A 21,364-nucleotide genomic window follows, 5' to 3' on the forward strand; every position below is an offset into this window, starting at 1 on the left:
TGTCTGATAACTTTATTGGGCACTATGGTGACATACATTGATATTGTTCTCCTGTACTAGCTGAGTAAACCAATTTAACTTTCTGTGTTGGAAGATACTTCTCTCCTTAGTTACAGTGGAACAAATAGAGCAAACCACAGGTGTAATTAATTTACAACCATTTATCTGACTGTGATGCAGGAACATGGTCTGCGACAGCTTCAGGAAGGAGCCTCAGTGTACAGCTTTAGGTCTGTGCTGTGCACTATGCTGCTGCTCTGCTATCATACCTTCATGACTTTTGTGCTAGGTAGGATTCATTTTCTTCTCTAAATGTTGACCCTTCATACATCCAAAATGGCATGGGGATAGGAAGGAGTGTGTTCATCACAAAGCTGGTTGTGAATTACTTATTCAGAATAGCTTAGGATTATTCATGTATGACTTAATTCTTCACAAACTTTTATTTTCTTCAAGAAACACTTAAGATGGATATGATATATGTATAAAGGTAAAGGTAAAGTGACCCCTGACCATTAGGTCCAGTCGCGGACAACTCTGGGGTTGCGGCGCTCATCTCGCTTTTATGGCCGAGGGAGCTGGCGTACAGCTTCTGGGTCATGTGGCCAGCATGACTAAGCCGCTTTTGGCAAACCAGAGCAGCGCACGGAAACGCCTTTTACCTTTCCGCCGGAGCGGTACCTATTTATCTACTTGCACTTTGAGATATATGCATAGCTTATCCCAAAATTCTAAAACATATAGGCAGTTTTTGAACCAAGCTAATCCTAGCAATTTAAACAGAAACATAACATTATGAGCTATAAATGCAAACATTTTGTTAGGTGTTTGCTGTTCCCCTAACCACTCTTTAACTTGTTTTAAAAACCTTAGCACAGGTCCTCCTAGTCACTGGGATCAGATGATACGAGGCCTTTATAGGGATGCAGCTTTAGGGAGCTTGGGGTTGCTGATTCTAGAAGTGTGACTCTTCCTGCCCATAGCTTCAGTTTTACAGAATCCCCTCCCCAGTGAAACCTGTAAATGCCCAAACTTGTTTTAATGAGTTGCCCAAAAGTCAACTATCTTCGGACTATTTAGGAGCTGCTCAGTTTTGATGAGAATTTCCCTGTAATCATTTGCTTTTAATATTTTTGTGTCACCATTATTTTTGAGCTAAATTAATGTTTATATTTGGCCTTGAGAGAAAGTATGGAAAGGACTCACAATGTAAACTAAGTCTGGGCTACCCCCACTTTCTAATTTTTTGTTCTCCCAATTAATTTAGGGACAGGAAAAGGAAATGTTGAAGAAGCAGAGAAACTTCTTAAGCCTTACTTGGCTCGATATCCAAAAGTAAGATATATCTTAAATAGGCCTGATATGTGTACCAATGTAATATCTTACTATAGAAAGATGATTAAATGTATATAAAAATTGTTGCCAATGTTTTTTCTTGATTTATTCCAGGGATCCATATTCCTGTTTTTTGCAGGGAGAATAGAAACAATAAGAGGCAATGTTGATGGAGTAAGTAATTTGTTTTTATCCTTCACATACCTTCCTTGGGGCTTAAGAAATCTTTGGCATTATGATCACAGTTCCTGGTGGGTTTTGCTCTCTGCAGTACAGTACTTGGCCACACTAAGAGTGACAAATGGATGTTGGTCTGAAAGAAGTAGAAGAGCATGCAACTGGTTGACCTGGCAGATTTGATAAGAAGGATTCAATAAAGATTGTAAGCAAATCACGGTAGAAAAGCAAGGCTATTTGCCATCTTATTTTCCACATGAACCTGACCATATATGAAGGTCATCTTCAGAGGTCCTTCTCCACTGGTGCAACCCTGTCACTGGTTGAGATGCCCTTCAGCTGTAATGTCTCTGCTGTGGACTACCTTCCCCACCTGGTGCAAAGCCTGACATTTTTTCAGCATCAGGTGAAGTATTTGCCTAGGCATTTTTAATCATTTGAGCCTTTTGGATTTAGATTTTGGACTGGTTACAACTATTTCTGCTCTGCTGTGTGAGTGTAGTGGTGGGTTTTTAAACTTTTATTATTTTAACTTCATGCAAGCCTCTTTGAGTATTAAAAGTGAATATAAATACTTCAACATAAATAAATGGAGCATCTATTATTGTTAGGTACTGGGTGGAAACAACACTAAATTACTACTAAACTGTGAATTGGCTCTTGTTTTGAGAACCAATATGATGTGATAGTGTTTTGCTAGGACTTGGCAGACGCAGATTCAAAGCTGCACACCACCTCGAACCTCACTGAATGCTTTTGGTTACAGATAGGTAGCCGTGTTGGTCTGCCATAGACAAAACAAAAAAATTCCTTCCAGTAGCACCTTAAAGACCAACTAAGTTAGTTCTTGGTATGAGCTTTCGTGTGCATGCACACTTCTTCAGATACACAGCTTTTGGGTTAGTATTTTCTCGCTCAGCCTAACCTATCTCACAGTGTAGGAGGTGAGGAACAATATATGCCCCCTGAACTACTTGGAGGAAGTGTAGCATCAAAATTGAATTAAAAGTAAGAAATAACGTTTCTAAGCAAAGATATTGATATCTTCTGCTATTTCTGTCTCCCCCTTTCCATGGAGATGCAGACTGTCAGAACTGATTGTAGTATGTGATTGATACAGGAACAGTACTGTATGGCTTCTGGCCTGAGTGCATGCTTGACAAGTATATTCAAAAGCGGCGCTGACATTTTTGAATGAGGAGTGTAGTCCTTTAAGGTTTTCTTTTGATTTTCTAGGCCATCAAAAGGTTTGAAGAATGCTGTGAAGCCCAGCAGAATTGGAAGCAGTTTCATCACATGTGCTATTGGGAACTCATGTGGTGCTTCACATACAAACGTCAGTGGAAGATGGCATACTTCTATGCAGATCTGCTCAGCAAAGAGAACACCTGGTCCAAGGTGAGTACAAGGAAGATGTGCTGACGAGCACATCTGATAAAGAAAGGTAATGTTATGGTGTGATTTGGATCAATCAGTTTTTGAGTAGACTTATTCCAGGTAGACATTAAAATATGATTGAAAGGCCACTGAAGATATAAAACAATGCTATTCCTAGTTGTACTTTAGTAGCAGACACTTTGTCCTCTTAATCAAGCTCAAGTGGCACATGCTGTTGCATAGAGCCAGAGTCCTTGAGAGGCCTATAGCTTTGGTCTTCTCTCTTGTTCTGAGCTGTTCAGTAAGCATATGAAGAGAAGCCATGTTTGCTGGCTCATTTCCACTGTGTCCCTGATTGCTATCTTTTAAATTTCCCCCGAAGAAGTGATTGCTTTCCATTGAGAAAGATTAGGGGCTTCTGATAGAAATTGTCTTCATTTTTATACATTTGGTCAGCTTAACCTGTCCAGGTCTGCCTTTTGTAATATCCCAAATCTTTCTCCTCCCTTCAAGCAGCTTGTTTTGATAATAAATGTGTGTTCAATTTCCTGTGTAGGAATCCTGTCTCGCTCAGATAGCAAGATGTGTACTCTTGTGTTGTCTAGAAAAAAAGGCTCACATTTGCATGAAATTTGAAAGCCTTCTGTGCTTTTGCTTACTCTTCAATAATTGGGTAGTTTCTCAGTTCTCTGCTTGACTTGCTAAAAGCCTTTCTTTGCTAATTCTGATTGGATACACTTTCAGTCCAAATAAATGTCTCACAGCAGAACCAACTGCTGCTTTGGCAAGAGAAATTCCGGTTGGCTGTGGGGTAGATGTTCTGCTTCTCTTTTGTTCTGAGACAACATGTGTCTTCATTTTGAAGTGGCTTGAATAAATGAGTAGTTAAAACCGTATAAGTTTGGGCTCCTTCTTATGGTAAGATATTGAGCTGGGCAGTATAGGAATCTTGTATTATTATACTTAGTCATGTGTGTTTCCCATTTTTATAAGTTTCTTCCCCTTATGCTTTTTAAATGCTATGTAAATCAGGATTTTCTTATAAAAATTCAATTTTACTTTTTCAAGGGATAATGTGCCTGGCAGGGTAGGGGTGGGGGTTGTGAAATATATTGCTAGTGGGTCTTGTTACCTGATTTGGACACTTAGAACATATTAGCCCTATTGACGTGTTATAGTCAATGCAGTTGCAGCAAGGCTTAGTTCCTGCTGACAATGGGTGAACCTTTGTCTTGACTGTACCACTTTAGACTATAAGCGAGTGCTCACATGCCTGAACGCTTTTCTTTACAAAAATTGCCCACACATAGAAACTTAGCCATTTCCCTAGTTTCATGTAGAGATTGTTGTTTCGTATGAATAAGCATCCAGTCTTTTGCACCTCCATCTTCAGTCTGAAATGGAACCATTAAACATAGATTTACCACTTTAGGTGAGGACAAAGCCTAAGAATAGCCTGCTTTCGGGGCAGTGCTAGGCAAATGGCAGTGCTGTTGGATGACAATTCTAGACTAATGGTGCCTTTTTTGAGCCTATAAAAACAATGTTAATCAGGATAGATTCATGCCATCCTCAGGAGTGAGCAAAGGAATAGGAATGACCATAGTCATGTACTTTTGACTTAACTTCCTTGAAACCAAGTGCCCAAAAGCTGTTCCTTGGTGTAAGATCTGTTTTCTGCAAACACACACACATACTAAACTGTAAAAGCAGGGCTTTTTTTCAGCCAGAAATCATTGGAACTCAGTTCCGGCACCTCTCAGGTGTGCGCCATTGCCATAATAAGAGAACAAGGGAGGCATTCATGGTGCATTCCGGCACCTCTTTTTCTAGAAAAATAGCACTGTGTAAAAGTATGTATCTGTACACACATCTTCTTTGCAAGTAGAAAAACTTGGATACAGAAAGAATTGAGTTCTAGTATATGTTTCTGATGTATTTACTTCCCTTTTCTGCTTCGTTTTGGTTACAATATCCTAATGCAAGAATGTATGTTCTAGGTAATTTCACTTACGATAGTATAAGGCCATATCCCTTAAATGTTTCACCATGCTGTCTTAGATATTGAAGATGACACAGGAATATAAATTACAATAAGGATTTTTAATCATACGTAATTTTCATTTTAGGCTACATACATATATATGAAAGCAGCTTATCTCTGTATGTTTGGACCAGATGATCATAAGCCTTTTGGGGATGATGACGTTGCACTATATCGGTAAGATTACCTGACTCTTCACAAGGCCTATATATTGACTGAGATTAGTCATGAAAGAAATACCCATTGTATTCAGCCCAGCTCTACACCTAAAATTGTAACTTTGTACATTCCTCTGTATTTAACACCAAGCCATATTTTAATTTATGGTCAATGGGATAATTCAACAACATTTCTTGAATATAGTTTTAATCCTCTCCTACTACTTGAGACATGGGAATCCTACCCACAATAACATTAACTGAATCTCTTCTTCTGTGTCACATGGGATAGAGGGTCAATATTAAATGTATATGGAGCAACACATGAAAATCGTAACACTTCTATATAGGCTACATTCTAGCCACAGAAGAGATGAAAGTTTCTGCACCCCAATTTTGCTCCGTCCTGGCATGCAACAGGGTGGTCACAGTGTTAAGGATGCATGTGAACCAGACAAGGCAAGCCCTTAAGGAGTGCATGAAGAGCTGGGAGGGTTGTGGCCTATGGAGAAGCCTTCAGGGAGCATTTGGTGGTCTTTAACTCTGGGGCAAGACATGGGGTGGATAATTTGAATTGGATGTGCCATTACTGCAGCTGATGTAGTACCATCCTCAGGTATTTGTTCTAGGAAACTTGGAAATGCCAGAATCCTCTAACTTCTGTAGCTGCCACAAAGTGTTTTTAAATTACGTACAGGTTTAAGAGGCCCTGAGATGCATGTCTGATTCTGTCACTAAGCAGCTGCCCAGAGGTCAGGTGTGATGTAGGAATGGATGGCTCCTCCATGAATGCAGAGCAAGATGTCTGTCTGTTATTCTATGATGGTGACATTTTGATGGTGCTGTATTCCTCCTCCACTACCACTTTCCTTCTTTCTGTTTTATGTTCTTTTAAATACCTAGGTGTTTGTGTATTTGTTTACAATCAAGCAGTATACACATTTTGTTAAATAAAATAAGTACTTCTTCAGAGCTGATCATCTTTAGAATGGAATCTGCTGCTTGACAATGCATATGGAAAAATATAGGGGAGAGTTTTCAGTTCTGATTTTGCAGTATATAGTAAATAAAGCAAATGAAATTTTGTATGCTTCCTTTCATCTCACAGGGCTGTGCCTAGTTTGAAACTGAAAATAGCAGGAAAGTCCCTGCCTACAGAAAAATTTGCAATTCGGAAATCCCGCCGATATCTATCCTCAAATCCTGTTCCACTTCCTGTACCTGTTTTGGTAAGATGAAGAGGCTTCCCCTGCCCATCCATTGCTTAGAGATCTCATTATTTATATAAAAACTTCCCTAGTATTTCTTTTTTAAATGAAATGGTTGTTGGGGGGTGGGGAGAGGCTTGAAATGCTTCTGTCGTGGCAGCTAATAATGGATACTGCCTGTGCATACTTTCTTGCATATGCCCTGCTGTACCAGGGAAAAACAGGTGGGTGGATCATGTGGACAACAGCTTAAGTATATAGAAATGTATGCAGTCAGTTGCATAACACTTTGTGGATAAACCATATTTTCATGGTTCTTTGGATTGTCCTGAATACCACCATTTGGTAGCCAAGCCCCAAGCCAAAAGTCCTGTTTGGAATGCATTTTGGCTTGCCTCCTGATGAAACTGAGTGTGTGATGATTGATAATATTGTCATTTATCTGTTTTAGACCCCCTAAGTAGTAGCAGTTGCCAGGACATTGTTCTGTTCGCCTCAGACATTGTGGTAGATTGCAGTGTTTAGCTGGTGATATTGTGAGGTTTAGCTAGTGATAACATTGCAACGTTTAGCTGGTGAGTTATCACAATGTTGAAAACCAAATATCTCCCAGCTCTTACACACATTGTGATTCGCGATATATTGCCAGCTCAAATATTATGAAACAATTATTATGATGTGAACTTCAAACCAGTTTTGCATGATATATTGATAAATCACCCAGTCTTAGCCTGCATCCAGTGATTATGGCTACTGGGAGCAAATAAGCACCTACATTACATCTCTTTCAGGTCAAAGTTAGTGGAGTCTGGTATTGAAACATGTGACTCTTGCAAGCCACCTTGACTTCTATGTGTCCTCCCTTTTCTGCTGAACTTGCACCACAAACCCAGCAGATGGTGCTCTTTAACAATTCTCTCCATTGAGGAACTGGAAGTTGGTATTGAAGCTATTTATAGCACTCTGTTAATAGTTAATTGTGCTAGGTCTATTTGGTTTGGATCGAAAGGTCCTTACTGCTGGAAGCTTCTAATTTAAAGTGGGGGGGGGGGAATATATTTTGTACTGCAATTTTTATTTTTATTTTCTTCAAATCCCTGCTAGAATGATCTTGACAAAAACACAGTTTCTGCATTCAGTTACAGAATTGTTCAGTACAAAATATATAAAGCTGATATACAAAGTGATGCTGCTTCAGTTGAATCTGTTCAGTCTAATCTACCAAGACAGGAAGAAAAGTAATGTGCAGGGTGGCCTAACCCAGATAAAAAGTAGCTAAGAGGAATAAATAGTATAGGATCAAATGTTTTGCTTTTTATTTGTCCAAGGAGACTACAGACCTTGCAATTTTTCAGTCATTGCATACCTTTCCATAGCAGTGGGTGTTCAAAGTAGATAGAAATAAAATGGAACACTTTCTTGCACATCTCGGCATAATTGGGGGTGTGGCTATTGGCATTCTCTAAGAACAAAGGAATTCAGCTAGGCTGGATGGACAGGCTGAACATTGTTTGCAGGGGGAAAAGGCAAGGCCTGAAATCTGGCAAAAAGTGTAGCAGTTCAGTTGGTCCAGCAGTAGATAAAATTTTCACTGCTAACTACGTGCATCATGCACATTTTTATAACATTCTGATCTTTGAAAAAGTGGTTGTAAAATATATTTCAGAGGTTAGCTAGTTCACAAGCATTATTGTTATTATTATTATTATTATTATTAGTGCTTTTTTCTGGGGGTACACAGGGGTATACATACCCCTAAAATTTTGTGAATCTAAGTTTGGCCTCATTGAGGGGCAGTATTTCAATATGAGTAGGAAAATGAGAGTACCCCTAAACATTTCCCCCCTGAAAAAAGTTCTTCTTCATATTCAGCATTTATGCATACTCTTTGAACAAACTGAAGTATACCAGATCAATCACCTTTGTAATCTTTATAACAACCCTGTAAGGTAGGGCAATATTATCCCTATGTTGCAAGTGGAGAGTGGGTAGACTAAGACTGAAATATGGTGGCTTGCCTAAGAACTGCATTGTATTGTGGTTGAGGTGAGATTCAAACGTTAAGTCTGCTGGTTCATAATTTACCAGTAGTCAACCTGGTATTCAACAACATCTGGAGAACTACAATTCCCATCAGCCTCACCCAGCATCAGTCAATCATTTTATTTGTATGCCGCCTTTCCAAAGTGCTCAAAGCGGCTTGCAACATATTTTTTAAAATAACATAGCTATAAGCCTAGCAAAAGTAGCCATAAACAATAAACAAAACATCAAAAAGTACGCAGCTAAATTGAACAATTTCCACATAAATCATAAGAGCCAAAATAAATATATAAAAAATAATATCAACGACAGGAACACCTGCTCCCAAACAATGCCCCAGCCCCAGCATGTCCTGTGGTCAGGGTTATGGGAGTTGTCAGTGGTGTTCTGTTGTACAGCATTGTTTTGGTGCCCCCTGCAAGGCAGGACCCAGTGCAACCCCACCAGTCCTGCTACCCTAAAACCACCTCTGGAGTTGTTGTAGTCCACAACATTGACAGGAACTTTGCGGCTACCCCTGCCTTAGTCTGTTGAACACTTCCCCCACATTAACATCACTTGCTACACTTCTCATTTGAATTTTAAATGGAAAAGCAGCTGAGCTTCATTTCAGTGTCTCTAGTCAGACCATTGATAGGGAATGGAGCCAGAATATTATGATCATAATAGGGCTATGTTTATTTGGGCTACAAATTATAGAAGGGAGAGGCTTTCACTAGATTTTTTCCACAGAACCCTGAGTTCTTTTAAGTATTATAGCCAACTAGCTTCAAAACCCAAATGCAAATATGGGAAATAAAGTTTAATAGCCCATTAAATTCATTATCTCATGCTTCCTTGAGGTCATCACATGGCACAAATAGTCCTAGTAGTTCCATCTTCTCTGGTTCCTTTGGAAAGTTCTTTCTGTTCCTTCCCTGCTCGCTTCTTTTTTGTGTTATTCACTCATATGCTAGGTAACATCTGAAATAGAAATACCCATATAAAAGTTTCAGCTACTATATTCCTGCTTACCCACCTCTGCTATCCCATTGCTCTTGCCATTTCACTATTGATCACCTGTTTTTAAGATCCAAACTAGAAAAGACTGGAAAGAATTATAAATGTATGTATATTTATATTTATTCATATACAGGCAACTTCCCACTTATGCAGGGATTACATTATGGGTCCTCGAATGCATAAGTTAAATGTATGTAAGTTGGGTACACCCTCTAAATGCCTTAATTCTAACACTAGCTTGATGGGAATTTAGAGGGGGCTAGCATTCACAAACTCATAACAATATTAAAGGGGATATATGTGGGTGCACTTGTGCAAATTCAGCATTTATTAGGAGTAATGTTAGAAAATGCAACAATATTATGTCATGGTCATCAGGTGGTTGAAATGAAATGTGACAAGAGTGCCAGTGGGATATAGGCCATTATTCGTCAGTTCCAGTGTAGTAATTAAGTACTCAGTGATTCAGATCAAACTTCCTAGAATCAGTTTTCCAGTTGGCCCCATATTGATAACAGCTCCTGGATTTTGTGATTACATGTTACACAGGTGATCTCATCTTAGCAAAGGAGCAAACTAAATGAAATATTTATGTCTAATTCTTACCATTAATATTAATCAGAGCCAATATGTTGCTTGCCATGGGAGCTATTTGCTTCTCCCCAGGGATTCTTTCCTTCACTAAGTTTGCATACCAATATCACAAAAAAATGTCCTGTTGATTCTTTTTCTTATCCTTTGGCTGAGTTGCTATGGACATGAATGTTCACAGACATTCTGCACCATCAGAGTGAATGAGTCAGCAATTTGCTGTCTGGTCAACTTGAAGCTTCCATGATAAAACAAAATAGTTCATTTTAGAGAGAGCTTATGCAGACCAAAGGTTGTGAGAACCAGTATGAGTAGGTTGGAAAGAAGGCCTAGGAGGTAGGGTGGCTGAAGAAGAAATGAAACCATGGAACAAGGAGCAGGAACCTTAGAAAAGGTTGGTAGAAGAAGCAGACTTGAGACAGAGAGAAATGGGATTCTGGAGAAACCATGAGAAAGAGGATCTCATATGGCTTTGGGACAAGACGCTATGATGAGAGAGAGAGAGCAGTGTTGGTTTACCTAGGAAGCTGAACAGAGGTTTGAAATCCAGAAGGCTAAAGTGAGGATAGTGTAGGCAGCTGGCTAAAGCTATCTTGATTTTGAGGGAATTATGAGTGGGGAAGGTTGAAGAAAGGAGGAGCCAAGTTCAAAATGAATATTGAAGGAAAATAGTAAGTGAATGAGGGAGGCCAAATCCACCACTGGGAGGTAAGAGGGGGGGAGCAGAAGTTACAGTCTTGCAGTGTTGTAAAGACAACCAAATGAATGAGTTGGCTTTCTGAGGAGTTAAATGGTTCTGGAGGTTTTTTGTCTGTTTTTGCTGAAACTGGCTAACTCTGCTTCCAGAATATTTGAACTAAACCAGCTAATTGTTTGGGCTTAACACCTCTAGTTTCCAGTAACTAAATTTCTCTACTGCTGTAACAACATGCTCTACTCTGTTATCGCGTCTAGGAGATGATGTATGTCTGGAATGGTTATGCAGTGATTGGGAAGTGTCCTGACCTGACTGGCGGTATATTGGAGTGCTTGGAAGATGCAGAAGCAGCCCTGGAAAGGAGCCCAGGTAACTCATGTCTAATTTCAGAGGGTGTGGTCCGTGAGAGATTGTGGTTGTCCGTCGAGTTGTTAGACGGTAAACCTATTAACCCATTTTTATTTAATCAGCAAGTGGATTATGGGTCAATGAGTTGATGATACAGATGGTAGCAGTATTTTTACTGTTGCTTTGGCCTCCCCTCCCCAGTTACTACCTTATTAAATTGGGGGGGGGGAGAAATACTATCGTATTTTTCCGTGTATAAGACTAAAAAATAATGCCAAAATTAGGGGGCATCTTATACATACATGGGGCCATTCCCCCCCCCCATTTTCTTAAATCTGAGTCCCCCAAAGTAGGAGGCGTCTTATACATGGGGGCGTCTTATAAACGAAAAAATACAGTAATCACTTCCAGGAATATATTTACACTATTTTTAGATTTGGATGTAAGTTTGGGAAGTCGACTTTTCCTGACAATAAATTGACTGCCTTCAGTCAGTCTCTGTGTTGGGAGAAGTTGACTACCCTTTAAGGATGCAGTGGTATAACTGCATGTATGTTGGTCGGTGTGGTAGGGGGTGAGATACAAGAAATAAATGACTTTGGCAGTACAGGAACACAGGACTTTTGAACAAGATGCAAGGGGAAATATGTATGTATGTCTCAAGCAAAGCTCTTTTTTGCTTAATTATGTTTGGTTGTATTCAACATAAAACTAAGTAAATAGTTCCATCAGCACAAAAATTTCTATTTGCACAATTTTGTTGTTGTTTGTTGATGTTTATTAAATTTGTATACCACCCTTCATCCATAGGTCTCAGGGCAGTTCACAAGATAAAACTGCAATATAAAAGACACAAAATACATAATAAAAATAAGAACAAAAACAAGCCAATAACCCCCCCTCCCACAACACATTTAAAAGGGCATTGGATGCCAATAAGCCAAAGGTCTAGAACTTCTTCCCACCCCAATCTGTTCTAATCTGCATAGCAGATTTTGGGAGTGTACAGGTTACATGATGGAGGAGGAGAGGGTGGGAAATCCCACTGCACTTGCAGTAATCCTTCCACCCTTTGTTTTATCTTAGAAGGCTTCTGATCAGTAGCATGTTCTTAGCTGCTACATGCTAGTTCTAAATAACACTTGGTTTTATTTTTAATTGACCATTGGTTGATGACATTCTAATTTGACCAGTCTGGGATTTTTTTAAAGCTCAGATATTTATTTCAGATACACCAGTTAATGAAACCTAGCAATAAGGAATGCCTCTTTACAGCTATTGGTTTCCCCTGCCATTCTCTTTTTGTCTTCACACGATATCAAAGGTTGGATGAAGCAAAGTTGTACTCAGAATAGATCCATCAAAGTCAATGGATAACTTACTCATATCCACTGATTTCCATGGGTCTACTCTGAGTATAGCATAGGCAGGTGCAACGCAAAAGTTTCTTCCCAGTGCATCAAACTACATTTAGCGAAAAGGAAAGGAAAGAAAATAAGTGCATTGTCGCCTGGGCCTTTCTGCAGTACAGTATCTTACAAGGAAGTGCTCTCTCTGTAGGAAGTTTTGTACCTTGTGAAGTAGGACTAGATGACCATTGGGTCCCTTCCAACTACGATTCTATGATTCTGTAAGTAGCAATTGCTCTCAATGGCAATTGGAGTAAAAGGGCCACAGCAGGGTATCCTGTAAGGCTGCAAACAAGCAAGGCGCAAAGAACTGTATATAGCCAATTATCGGTCAGACATGACAAACTAATGCCCAACTGGATACTGAAACCAGACAGGAAAGGTCACTATCTTCCCAGACTCTATTTTTGGAGACACCTGTCAGCAACACCCCCCTTTTTTGCTTGCATGACTAGACATTTTTTTGCCTCTCCTCTCTTACATCATTTAGCTTTTATGTGGAGTGATTTGGGTCAAGCACACTTCATTTTCTCCTTCACCCAACAACTTTAGGTCCTCTTGTAGGCATTTGTGTGTCACTGCCTTTTATCTACAGATAGCATGGGTTAGCCAGAAGCAACCTCCTTTAATCTCTTGCTAACCAGCAGTCACTTCAGTTCAGTAAAAAAATCCCTCTCTCAAGTTTAAAGCCTATGTTACTTTGGATCCCAGCAACCATTGCCATTTCCCCCATAATTAGTGAAAAGAGGCAGTAGAAAACAAACAAACAAAAAACGTGGTGATTTATGGTGTATGTGTGTCACTGATGTAACTGCATATTCTCATCACACATCTGTTCTGTATTTCTTTTCAGCTTAAACTGTGCTAAACCTCAGTTGTACTATTCAATCCATTAAGCTTTCCTTAAGGATCATTGTGGAGAAATCTCAACAGGCTGATACTTAGATAACATGCAGTGGGATGGTTACTACTTTAATTATGGTCACACTTGATGTATGGCATAGGGCAGCTTTCCCCAATCTAGTGCCCTCCAGATGTTTAGGACTACAACTCCTATTAGCACCAGCCAGCAAAGCTGTTGCAGTTCAAAATGTTTAGAGGGCACCAAGTTGGTGATAGCTGCTGCTGCTGCTGCTGCTGCTGCTGCTCTCTCTCTCTCTCTCTCTCTCTCTCTCTGTGTGTGTGTGTGTGTGTGTATTGTGATGGAATAGTTTCTTTCTCCCCCTTTTCAAAGTTTACAAAATTGTCTCAGTTCAGCTCCCTGTTGCTTTATTTTTCAGCTACAGATTTGTTTGTTGATGATCAGTGTGTAATCAAGTTACTGAAAGGGTTGTGCTTGAAATACCTTGGCAAGATTTCAGAAGCAGAAGAACACTTCACTTACATTCACTTAAAGTAAGTGTCCTAACTAGAGAAGATGACAACGCAATAAGAAATATTGAGCCACATCAGCTTATCAAAACCTGTGAGCATTTCTCATTGGAAAGTGATTCTATAGAGATGTTTCAAAGTTTGGCGTAGTTAATGGACAACCATGCAGTTCTATAAATTGTTGTACATTTCTGTATCTCACTATGTGCCTAAGTGTTGAACTTGCACCTCTGAATGTTCAGGATATAACAGAGGTCAGGATTATGCCTATGTGTCACAGTGGAACTCAGCACTGATAGTGCTCTTTACAGAGGCAGTCTGTCAGGAGTGGGACAGCAGTAAATCACACGACATCAGTAAAGTTAACTCTTTATTCAAGAAAAGGTCATCTCAGGAGGCGAGGCCTAGTGAGCACAGCAACTCGTCCCATTAAAACGGGGGGTTCCCCAACTGGCACCTCCCACAATTTCTTTGCATGCATCCAGTCCATGACACAGGCACATCCAACCCACAAAGCAGGTTCCAGTATTCTACAAAAATCCTCAAACATTGAGGAGACCCTCCTCCTGTTCCTCTGCTGATTGACAGAAGAGTATAGGAGAGAGGCTGCCTGCATCTGCCACATGAGTGGGTAAATGTGTATTGGCCACTTTGGCCCTGCCTACCACTGCCATGCAGGCCCCAGAAGGTTGGCCAGGCCTCAGAGGCCTCAGTGCAGCCTCAGGTCAAAAAAGGTTAGTCATCCCCTGCCCAAGTTGAATAGAGACATAACCATCATACCACAAATTTTGCCAGAAACACAATTTAGCTGTGTCCTGGAGCACAAAAACTATATAACCAGCCCCTGCAATGTAATGTATATTTGTACAAATATGCAGGTGCGGATCCATAGTTATATCACACATATATGACTACAGTGGGGGTCACTTGTTTAATTGGCTTCCTTAATCAGCATATCTGCCCTGACATCATGATGTCGTTTCATGCCAGTAATGTATTAACTATGCTGAGAAGTGATGAGGTCAGCACCCAGGAGACTCGGAATCTGTGACTGATTTAGATATTGATTACAAGCTGAGGCTGAAAATGTAGAAATCCATCTGCACTTCTGGAGCCCCAGTTGTATGACCTGATGCTCTACTCTTCAAAATAGAAAATGAATGTGGGAACAGTTGCATTTCCTGTGCTTCGACCACTCCTTTACTGTCATAAAACTTTACATTGAAACAAGGGTACAGTACATGTACCCGGGACGCGGGTGGTGCTGTGGGTAAAAGCCTCAGCGCCTAGGGCTTGCCGATCGAAAGGTCGGCGGTTCGAATCCCCGCGGCGGGGTGCGCTCCCGTTGCTCGGTCCCAGCGCCTGCCAACCTAGCAGTTCGAAAGCACCCCCGGGTGCAAGTAGATAAATAGGGACCGCTTACTAGCGGGAAGGTAAACGGCGTTTTCGTGTGCAGCTCTGGCTCGCCAGAGCAGCGATGTCACGCTGGCCACGTGACCCGGAAGTGTCTCCGGACAGCGCTGGCCCCCGGCCTCTTGAGTGAGATGGGCGCACAACCCTAGAGTCTGTCAAGACTGGCCCGTACGGGCAGGGGTACCTTTACCTTTTTTACCTTTACATGTATCTGTACACAGAATTGCCCTTACTCTGCAATTCTGTCCCCAGACTGCAAGATAATATCAATCCCAATTACAGATGAACATGGGACACTCCATGTTCTGTTATTATATGGTAAGGAAGCTATAACTGCATTGACTTGTTTCCTGAAAATTAAGTCTCTGGCCAAACCTGTGGTGTAACTCTGAAAGCCCCATGTGCAGGTGCTTGTAGGTATTATGGTCAAGTAAGGATCTTGAGGAGCCTGAATGATGCCATACAAGAATGGCCATGGGATGTTCTTCGGTGCCAAAAATGTAGATTATTTAACAACCTAGGATACATTCAAACAATGTGAATCATTCGTGTCAGCATCAAGTGACTTTATTATTTGATTGTAGATAAAGCTGTTGTTCATTAATTGCTATTTCTTCTTTAAAGTGAAAAGAAGATAAAGTATGATCATTATTTAATTCCAAATGCACTGCTTGAACTTGCTTTATTATACCTGGACCAAGACAGAAGAGAAGACGCTGTGAAGATCCTGGAGCGAGCAAAGTAAGCCTATAATAAACACTTGATTATTAGAACTAGATAGAGCAGGGGGCTGAAACAGTGGTGGTTATTTAAGTGGAGTGTTGCACAGTTCCGTCCTGGGCCCCTTGTTATTCAACATCTGTCTAAACAACTTGGACAAAGGAATTGAGGGGATACTCATCAAATTTGCAGATGGCATCAAGCTGGGTGTGGTAGCCAATGCCTTAACAGATTGGCCAATGTTGCCTTAACAGATTGGAGAACTGGGCCAAAACTTAACACACTGAATTTCAATAGGGACAAATTTAAGGTTCTACACTTAGATAGGAATATGGCATGAGTTTTGTATGCTTGTGTAATACTTTTCTTGAATATTCCTTTCTTCCAAACGTTTTCTCTGTGGAAAAAGAGAAATATTAATGTTGTCATTTATCCTGAGCTTGTTTTCTAAATTACTTAAGAATCTATTTCCTTCCCTCTTTAGCCAGTAGGGGGAGAATAAGTGACTAACATGGAGCAGGGGAGAGCCTATGGGCTTGGGGAAGAGAATGTGATCATGCTGACTCTTTTTAACAAGGCTTGCTAAAAAATGTGGGGGTGGGGGAACCAAGACTTGCTTTAGCTGACCTAAATCTACATACTAGCACAACCCAGGTTCTGAGACAGAAGAGAAGCCAATAAAAGCAGCTGTAAACAAACACACACCCTAATTCTGTCTTCATAGGTTAAAAATAACAGGTGCAATTCAGGTACTTTTTTCAACACTGATTGTGGGTTAAAAAAAAAAGGGTGCATTTTGGAGACCTCTAATTTTGCTATCACAAAATGGATTATAAGATAAATAATGTAAAACTGAAAACCTGGATTCTTTTCTAGTTGTACCCAATGGTGCCTTAAGAGTTAGCAGGAAGTACCTGATTTTTCTCTGCTTCCCACCATACCCCATAGTGTTCTGGAGCATCCACTTCAACCCTCTAAAGCATCTTTGAAGGGAGGGCAGGGGCTACCAGTGAAAACTAGTTATTTCATATTGCACAAACAAAAGTGCTCTCTACTAGTAAAAAGTCAGAATTGGATACCCTTCTTTAAACACCTCACATTGTATGTGTAGTATGCCAAGCTTTTTATGTTAAGTTTCTAAATATGTTCACTTTCTCACTTTAAAAACTGCCATATCTATAGGACTTGATCATATCAAGGCCAACCTGTCTAGAAAAATAAACACCAAGCTTTATCAGATTATTAATTAATTAATTGAATGAACTTAATGTAGAGTTGAAAATAAAATCCTAGGGCCCAATATGTTAAATATTTTGTGTCTTGCTGCATTCATCACTGAAGCTACCTTCTTAGCTCCTTGCAGTGATATCTAGGAAGACGTATGAGACGCTTTTGTTGTGTGAGATCCCTACCCATTTCTCCATTTTCTTGGCTGCTGTAAGCAGGGAAACTTGTAATGTGATGACACTGCATCCCATTATAATTACTCCTAAATGAGAATGTAAGGCGTGCACTTCCTATGGGGATGCTACTTTCAGCAGTGATGCTGTGGCCTGCACAATATGAATCCTGAGAGAGCCAAAATGAGGTATTGGCTAGTGTGCTGAACTTGGGTTACAAAGTTCTATAGTCTAACTTCAACATTCAGATAAAACTCTCAGGTTAACTCTTGGGTCCCTGCCAAGGCCCCTTGCCATTCCAAGTTTTCTTCTAAGTTTGTTTAAGATTTAAGTTTGTTTATTTTTACCTTGGGCAGCAACTGGGCTGGCTGAAAAGACAAGCTGTCCCGTCTTCCTTTAATGTCTCTGGGTCCATAGTGCAAAAGCATTTTTAATAGGAAAGGAAGAGTAGCAGGGGTGGGCACAGCTAGTGGCCAGTCACCTTTGTGGGTGGAGGTGTTTTGCATGTTTGTTGGGGTGCTCTCTCTGAGCAACATCAGTTTGTTCTTGTGAAATGGACATTTTGTGATGCCCATGACATCTGTTTTCCAAATGTTCTCCTGGGCCCAAAAAAGTATGGGATCCCTGACCTCACCCATTAGACTGTTGCAAGGATGAAGTGGATAATCCCTGTGTATCCACTGAGTGCCTTGAAGCTGTCTCTGTGACAGAGTGTATGCTTTGCATGAGGATTCAGTCCAAAGCATCCCCAGTTTAAAGGGGAACTTGGATTGCAAGGCTGTGAAAGATCTCTGCCTGGGATCCTGGTGAACCTCAGTCAATCAAGACAGATAATATTGCACTAGACCAGTAGCTTGAATTTTGTATAAGGTGCTTCATACATTGATTGGGTTTATGTTTTTTGATAATACTTTACAGTATTGCTTAAATATGTTATTTTTGTATTTATGTACTCTCTGGGTTTATTTTGTATTGAGGGGGAAGATAGTTTAGATTTCTTTTCTCACTTTATACTCACCATAAAAGAGCAACATAGAGTTGCCTTCATGTATGTTTGTGGATTCTGAACTTTAGATTTCTTCATTTTTTGCATAATGGACACTTACCGGTAATAGAGACTTGCTGTTTTGTTTTCCGGGCTGGGGGGCAGGGATGAGTAAGCATACATTTTCCAGGGAAATGTTAAGACTTGGAACTACAAAGAGATGCATTGTCCTGTTGTCTGTGTCTCTATTTCAGAGGAAGCAATGAAGACATTTGTGAATTAAGTTTGGTTTTTCTACCTTCGCTTTGTAAAAATTGTTCTTTTAAATATTGCAATACAATGATGATGGGGAGGTGCAATATTTAAGTGCCTATCACAATATATATCTGTTTTGTTTTAGGCAAAATTATAAGAATTATTCCATGGAAACAAGAACACACTTCAGAATTCAAGCTGCTTTGCACCAAGCCAAATTGTCTCCAGAAAATGGTGTTCTGGAAGCGGAGGTTTCATGTTAACTTTTAAAAAAGAAATCTTGTTTGGTATGCAAACTGCCACAAGAGGACATTACAGGCAGTAGTTTTAAGGTGGACTTTGTCAAGTTTAGCACAAAACGTATTTAATTTAAAAATACTGAGGGGTTAACAAACCAGTATTTCATTCCACGACTGTTTATAATATATACAGATGTGACTTACTTTCTTTATAAGTTTTTTAAATAAGATGTCCATGTTCATTAATTTGGCAAAGAATATTTAAACGGATGAAATCATGAACTCTATAGAGTTGCTGACAAATACCTAGATCACACTTGGTTATGAATATAACGTTTATTTTCTACATAGACTGAATTTTTTTAAACTACTTTTTAAATGAGGTAATAGTTTTCCTGATAGAAGGAACAACCAATTAATAACCTTTGATTCAGGTTTAATATTATAATGTACTGTTCTTTAAGCTCGCTTTCATTTTTTCCTCTTCTAATGTATTCTATTTTGCTAACACTCAAGATGCCAACAAATTACCAATGCAGCCAAAATCCAGTTGCAACGTGCTGATGCTTACCAGTTTGAAAGAGTTATCAATGTTGAAATAACCAAAGTAAATAAACCAGAATCTCTTTCTGATGCAAAAGTCACATTTAGACTGCATTAAGAAAACTGGAGTTTTTCAAGAAGTTTAGTGTTGGTTTACTCTTTTTGTTGAGCAGCACATGGTTATTTGATTTCCCCCCTAAAGTGGCATATGATTTGGAACAGGGATTGCCAGCATGGTGCCCTCCAGCTCTTGGGACTCCAGCTCCCATCAGTCTCAGCCAGCATAGCCAATGGCCAGGGATGATGATGCAACATCAAGGTGCCAAGTTGGCTACTCCTGTTTTAATATTCTACTGGAGGCATTGTGAACATTCATAAGCCATTTTACAGTACAGGATCTTTTGAACTGGAGCATGTCCAGTTTGGATTAGCCATATCATTTGGGAGAGTGTTAATCATGCAGTCCTTCCTCTTTAACTAGCTGCTGGAACTTTTTTTTGGGGGGGCGGTCTGCTAGAAATTTAGAGAGCACCAATGACCTCTTTGGCAGATGGTTGGATTCACTCTTCCCTTCTTACCAAACAATTGATTGGCTACATCAGTGGCTACTATTTTGATAGGACTGCACATATTGATCAGCCCCTCTGTGGTACTACAGAATGCCCATAGGTTCTGGATGTCACCAATTTCCTGGAGCAGGGTTAGAAGCTACATTGCAGAAACAATGTACCCACTATAGATTTAAGGTGGCAGGAAGTTTGACACATTCTGTTGTACAGTAGGGGGATGATTTGTTACTGCATTTCTGTTACTTGCAGGACTTTCTTATGGGGTGTGTCAAATAGATTTGTGTTATTTCAAATTTCACCTTTCTTTAGTTTCAGTAGAAAACTGAAAACATAGATTTCACATGTGGCTGATTTCTCTCAATGCGAAACTAATATATACCAGAGAACCTTTTCGCTGAGTAGGCATTATTAATCTTTTCTCAATACAGTATACTAAAGACTCTTTATATTGGATGCAGAATATGTGTACAGTGCAACTATAAAAAGCACAAAATCAAGCTAGCTGTTCTTCGTATTTTTGTTGTATGTATCATGTCTTCCCTTATACTCCCCCCCCCCTCCCCTTCTTTTCAAAATACCCTTCTTGCTGAATAGACTTCCAGCAGCATTCAGGAAAACCTAATTGTTGCATTGGAGACTGTTTGAAATCAATGGAAATGACAGCTTGGACATCTACAGATTGATAAGTAAATCCTAATGAGTTCAGTGGAATTTACCATTAATTTTGGATGTTTAAGATGGTAACAGTATAGTTCCATAATTCCATTGTTTTTAATAGAACTTATAGGCAAGTAACTTTTGAAAGTTATGCCTATTCAGGAAACTAAACTAAACTTGAATGTTCTGTTGAAATTGATGAAGGTTGTGCAGGAGTATTGCTTTATAACTTCTAATAGTATTAAACACATATTTAATACATACTTAAGCGTAAGGTTAGAGGCGATGTTGCTTAAGCTACAATCTGAAAAACAATAAGCTTTTGTAGAATAATTTGGGAAGTTTTGTAGATTCACCTAATTGTCATAGATTTTTGTAAATTTCATCCCTTGTTCATATCCTCTTAACACCCAGCAATAAAGAAAGCTTAATGGTCTGTTGAATTGCTAATGTCCCATTAGATTTTTTTTTTTATTTTACAGTAGGTATGACATATTAAATAGCACACCCAATGTTCTATTACAGGTCTTTATGCAATATTTTTGTCAAATTTCAGTGGTCTTCCTTTGTTACCAAGAGCATTCAAACAACCTCAAATTCCCCTTTGCAATATGGTTGATATTTACTTCTACCTATTTAAACTTGTTGCATTCCCCCTGAAAGATCCAATTCACAATTTGGCAGTTCTCATGGAGGAACAGGCAAGTTCTTTTAAATATATGGTGCTCTGTTTTGCATTAACTGTTGGTGTTTTAATGTCATAATGTTTTCATTTTTTTCCATTTGGAAAAAAATTGAAAAAAATAATGTTATAATGCCTTTA

At 39.6% G+C, this 21,364-nt stretch overlaps 2 protein-coding genes across 2 annotated transcripts in view; one reads left to right on the forward strand and one right to left on the reverse strand.

The window, feature by feature from the left end:
• Nucleotides 1-20,984, forward strand: part of TTC39A (tetratricopeptide repeat domain 39A) — a 49,988-nt gene extending 29,004 nt beyond the window's left edge. Inside the window, exons 9-18 of the mRNA XM_028733514.2 lie at nucleotides 181-289; nucleotides 1,268-1,335; nucleotides 1,450-1,509; nucleotides 2,749-2,910; nucleotides 5,019-5,110; nucleotides 6,200-6,320; nucleotides 10,890-11,001; nucleotides 13,670-13,784; nucleotides 15,798-15,914; nucleotides 18,679-20,984. Of these exons, the coding sequence (XP_028589347.2) occupies nucleotides 181-289; nucleotides 1,268-1,335; nucleotides 1,450-1,509; nucleotides 2,749-2,910; nucleotides 5,019-5,110; nucleotides 6,200-6,320; nucleotides 10,890-11,001; nucleotides 13,670-13,784; nucleotides 15,798-15,914; nucleotides 18,679-18,796 (1,074 nt within the window). The 3' untranslated portion in view covers nucleotides 18,797-20,984. The remainder of the gene's footprint in view (nucleotides 1-180; nucleotides 290-1,267; nucleotides 1,336-1,449; nucleotides 1,510-2,748; nucleotides 2,911-5,018; nucleotides 5,111-6,199; nucleotides 6,321-10,889; nucleotides 11,002-13,669; nucleotides 13,785-15,797; nucleotides 15,915-18,678) is intronic.
• RNF11 (ring finger protein 11) overlaps nucleotides 15,719-21,364 on the reverse strand; it is a 35,709-nt gene continuing 30,063 nt past the window's right edge. The window contains exons 3-4 of the mRNA XM_028733516.2: nucleotides 18,400-18,523; nucleotides 15,719-16,290 (exon numbers count right to left, since the gene is read on the reverse strand). Coding sequence (XP_028589349.1) covers nucleotides 16,213-16,290; nucleotides 18,400-18,523 — 202 coding nt within the window. The 3' untranslated portion in view covers nucleotides 15,719-16,212. The remainder of the gene's footprint in view (nucleotides 16,291-18,399; nucleotides 18,524-21,364) is intronic.

Source organism: Podarcis muralis, chromosome 5, assembly GCF_964188315.1.
Source record: "Podarcis muralis chromosome 5, rPodMur119.hap1.1, whole genome shotgun sequence".
Taxonomy (NCBI): Eukaryota; Metazoa; Chordata; class Lepidosauria; order Squamata; family Lacertidae; genus Podarcis; species Podarcis muralis.